This window comes from Atta cephalotes, assembly GCF_000143395.1.
Source record: "Atta cephalotes unplaced genomic scaffold scaffold00014, whole genome shotgun sequence".
Lineage (NCBI taxonomy): Eukaryota > Metazoa > Arthropoda > Insecta > Hymenoptera > Formicidae > Atta > Atta cephalotes.
This window is the reverse complement of record NW_012130078.1, coordinates 4,598,641-4,603,672: the sequence shown is the minus strand read 5'-3', so window position 1 is coordinate 4,603,672 and position 5,032 is coordinate 4,598,641. Positions and strand designations below refer to the sequence as shown.

The window sequence follows — 5,032 nt, the reverse complement described above, 5'->3', positions numbered from 1 at the left end:
GAGCGAAAGGAGAAAGCGTGAGAGAAGCGAGTAATTTCGGTGACGAGTGACGCTACGACAGCTCGACGACAGTGCCTCCCGCAGACCAAGAGATATGTCGCAGAGTGGAGGCGCGCGTTGTTAGCGCTGGCAAGAATGCGGAATCGGGCATCGCCAATCACGGATCGGTAACGAACGGTGAGGAGCGGCGGCACGGCGACAGCGTACCGCTCAAAATGACGGCGATCAAAGGCAGCGGCACGCCGGGCGCCCCGCGCCAACTGAATGTCTTAAGTAATTTCAAGTACGAGTACTTTGTCGCGGGCATCTCGGGTGGCGTCGTCTCAACCCTGATGTTGCACCCGCTGGATCTAATCAAGATCCGATTTGCAGGTGAGTGTGGGAGCCTGAGTCACGCGCCGCTTCGTGCACGCGCGAGGGCGCTCGAGAAAATGGCGGCTGTCACATTGCGGCAGCACGTGGTGCCTTCCGCCTTCCGCGCCGATGAGCGTTATCGAGCGGGCAGCATTCTCGGTCAAGTTCTTTTCTTTTTTTATCTCCCTCGAGTTTCTGAAGCAAATCAGAAGGAAGGAAACGTGGGATTATAGTTGTTATTGTCGCTTATCGTGGGCAAATGACTGACGCAATATTCACCCTGTTTACCAGTTTATCGCCGTTCGATTGTATTCGTTCGTGTATTTTTGAGGAAAGAAAAGTTGAGAGAGAAATCGTAAGAATCTTGTTTTAAATCACTGTTATTCCTGAATGTAGAAAGTCATTCAGTCATTTAGTTTTTTTGAGCGAAAAGTAGTTATTTAGTTTTTTATTTATTTTAAATGGAAGATATGAAAGTAAAAGATATCGAACGGCGAAACTAAAATATGTCATCTTTTTAAGTTTTCTAAAGTTTTAATTGTTAAATTGTTCAGGTTATTGCTGGGCAAATTGTTAGAAAACAGTTTTGCAGATTTTAAGAGGGATTTTTTAAAATTCGTTTTAAAGATAGATTTAGCTTTATTTTCTGTGTATTTAATTTTTAGTGTTTTAAATTATTATTTATTATAAAACTTACGTAAATTTTTTAATTACATTTTTTATTATTGTATATAAAAAAGAGTGTTACACTAATTACATATAAAAACGTCATATAAATATTTGCTAATAAACGTATGCATAAAATTGTTTAACTTTATTAAAGTATTTCGAAATTATATTAAATTATATTAAATTGAAACATTATTTCATGCGATACAGACAGGATATTGAGATATAAAACAGCGATATAAAGCGATTTAAAACATAAAAGAATATTCGAGAATATTTTTTTTAATACGCTAACGAAAAATTTAATGATAATAATGTAGTAGATTTAATTTGATTAGAGTGTCTCAAGGAAAATTGAATGATTTAATTTTTGGCTACCCTTTTTGGATTCCGGAATACACAGGTGTGATAATCGGTTGCCTCTTGTGTACATATAAAAATTGGCACACTTCCGAATTATTGCACTTACATTGTATTTAAAATAGCATTTTAACATTTTGCTCAGGGTACAATATATGCTTTGCAAACTCGAGACTGTGTATTGAAAAACCGAAATTCAATTTTTATAATGTTCATTTCTTGTAATGTATGATCCATTTAATGTATCATTTAATTTATTTTGCCTAAGTATACGTTTTTATAATGTATTGAGCGTTTTAATTTTAACTTGAACATTTTGTATCTTTTCGGTATACCACATATGGCACTATGTAAACTCTGAAATCATATACAAAAGTAGCTTGGGACTTATATTTAGATACGTTGCAAAGTGACTGTATTTGTACGTAATAGTAAGATATTTCGCACAAAGAATACATGTGTAGCGAGTGTACTGAAAATAGAGCTACTTTACATCACTGCTTGTGCTGTATAAGCTACACTGCACCGTAAATTCCACGTACGACTATGCAACGCCGAACGAAAAGATCGATAACACGAAAGTTAAACATTAACGTGCTTAGTTCTTTCACAAGTTTCCTTTCAGTCTTAATCTTTTGATAATCTCTTTGGATAAATTACGCGTTAATAAATATTAAATTATATTGTTAAGTTATAACTGTTAAAATCTTCTTACAAATTGAAATATAAGATATTGTTCTGCTTTTAGAGAAAAGATTAAATGTAAAAAAGAGAAGATTAGAATAAAACAAAATAGATTAACTCATTCTTAAGCTATTCGAAAAAGCTAATTTTGTTTATTATTTAATATTTGTTTATTAATTACTTTAATATTCCAAAGAAATTGAACGGAATTATTCTTATAAAACATTCTATACACATTATTATTTATTAACTTATTATGACTGGACTTTATTCCACGCGAATAAAGTCCATAAGTTTTTTCGTTAGAGACAAATCAAAAAACGTTATTCAATGTTCATGAAATATTACAACAGAACAGACTTTTGCCGAGGGTGGCAATTGTAAAATCTAAATGATCGTAGAATCCTTATTGTGTTGATAAAAAGATCTAGCGTAGAAAGCTTAATATTATGTTACTTTCTTACAATAATATCAGTTCGGATTATATAAATATTTTTCGACATTTCTTTCTTTCCAATATTTTCATAGTAAATTTTTCTTTAAAGATATTTCATAGTAAATTTCTTTCTAAAGATGCAACGCGACGATAGTAGCACATTATTTATTGACACAATCAGATGTTTTTTTATCAATTTTTCTTTGTGCGGGACAAAAAAAACGAAAGTCAAAAAGACTTTTGTCTCGCGCAAATAAAGGGAAATATGGTGAAAAATTCTCGAGCGTAAAGTCCATGGTATACAGAAAAAGTAAAGCCTACAATGTGTTTTTTCCTTTCTGTTTCTTGCCATTTATTTTTTTTACTTTTTGTAACGATCATATTTCTTGTCCTTTCTGAAATTCATCTTTTATCTTGGGCGATAGAAAACGGAGGATAGGATAAAGAAGCAAAAAGACAAGAGTAAAAAACAAGAAAACGAAGAACATATTGTAGATTATGCTTTAGGATTTAAATAATCTTCGGTTATAACTGCAATTATATAAAGAAAATTATATAAAGAAAATTATTCAATCGTATTTCTATTAAAAGAACGTATGTTAAATTGATTAAATAATTTTCTTTATTCATACATTTATACATATAAGTTTGTCTGAATTGATTCTAAGCGAGTCAACTAATCACAGTAGAGAATGTAAGATAATAATGTAGTAAATTCTCAAAATGTTGATTTACTGCTAACATTTTGCTATGCTTATATTTTTGTCCGTATCATATCCTTAAATGCTTATCATTCCTAGATATATATTTGATATCAATATTATACCATCACTAGAAACAAAACACTTTAATGTTTCTTCTATATTTCAAAAAGAGATACGTAAAGAATAGAAATTGTGTTCAACGCATTTTCTCAAGATGCTTGTGCAAGTATTTTATTTCTGATGATTCATCTAGTTTATGATCATTGCTGTTTACTACCGGAAGTCAATATTATGCATAACATTTCACTGATAATGAATGTTGTTTTGCGCACTCTGAATACAATAGTGATGTGAGATCATAAGATTTATTGCGCACGTGCTTTCGATTATTACTAACGTTGTACTAGCTATCGTGCTTAACATAATAATTAACGATTTAGATTAAGATTTAGATTAGCTTTTAGAAATTAACATTTTATTTGTATAGAGCTTTGCTATTTCAGAAATAATGCATCTCGTAGCAGTTCCAATGTTCTAAGAGTTAATATTCGCGCATTAAGGCACAGTTTCACAACTCATGGTTAACTCTTAATTGAGGTTCAACTTATTTCTCATCTCTTTTCAATTCATTAACATTAGATGAGGAATAAGAGTTAAATCTCGGTTAAGAGATTTCTCGGTTAACTGTGAATTGTGAAACTGGGCCTAAGACTCGAAGTATCGATTATTTTTGTGCCACGCCTATGGCAAAAGTATTATAAAACACTATTCCTTGTAATAATTCTGCGCGAAACAAGATGAAGAATGAAGGTTACACTATTTACATAATTGTTCGAGTTTCTTGGTATCTCAGTTCTTCAGTTTCCTGGCTACTTCAAATTAAACCGGATATCTTTATAATATTATGTTGCTCAGATAATTATATATTCCAGGTACTCTTCAGTATTAGAATACTGATAGCATAGATAGATGTTTTTTATGTCTTCTTGGTACCAAATAATTATAAAGGAATACACTTCAAAAATTAGTAGCTATATACTAATAATTTAAAAATCTGTTGTTTCAATTTGCTTGCAATTATATTTTTATATGTCTTGAGTGTTACAATAAATTAATATTCCCCACACTATATTTTTGATTAAATTTTTCTAACGAGATTATTATACATTGAGTTTAACTATTTTTTAAATATTGTTTGAACTTGTTTACAGTTATGTTTTTATGTGTCTTGTGTATTTAATTACGATAAATTAAAAAACATTTTCACAACATTTCTGGTCAGAATTATATTAAGGCTCCTGAGTAGTTGCGGCTGCCATGTTGAGATCGTGACATCAGAAGCGAGAAATGTAACGTAAATTTATGTCACGTAAATTTATGCTGCAAGCCATTTATAAATAAAGACAATTTGAATAAATCTAAATGACGAGATTGCTTTAAAATACCTGTAAAAATGAGTAAAAACTGTCCTTTTCTCTCTTAATAATTATTAAATGGTCGTAAAAGGCAGATAAAGCTTAATTTCGGACAGAAACACACGGTTTGAACAGCTGTTGAAATGAATGAAATATACGCTTTTACGTATTCCAGGATAACTACAGTTTTTGCCCATTTTTAGGACTTTCATAAGTACAAGACACGTCACAGTTTCACAATTAAGCAAATAATAATGAAATGACATGCAGCACAAATTTTGTTATCAAAACGTCATTTTTCCACTCGCGCGCGCGCGCGCACGCACACACACACGCACACACACACACACACACACACACACACACACACACACACACACACACACACACACACACACACACACACACAC

At 32.1% G+C, this 5,032-nt stretch overlaps 1 protein-coding gene across 1 annotated transcript in view; it reads left to right on the top strand.

Annotated features, from left to right (window-relative positions):
* The first annotated feature begins 215 nt into the window (after positions 1 to 215).
* The window catches only part of LOC105617804 (mitochondrial folate transporter/carrier), a 19,489-nt gene continuing 14,672 nt past the window's right edge, over positions 216 to 5,032 (top strand). The window contains exon 1 of the mRNA XM_012199356.1: positions 216 to 372. Coding sequence (XP_012054746.1) covers positions 216 to 372 — 157 coding nt within the window. The remainder of the gene's footprint in view (positions 373 to 5,032) is intronic.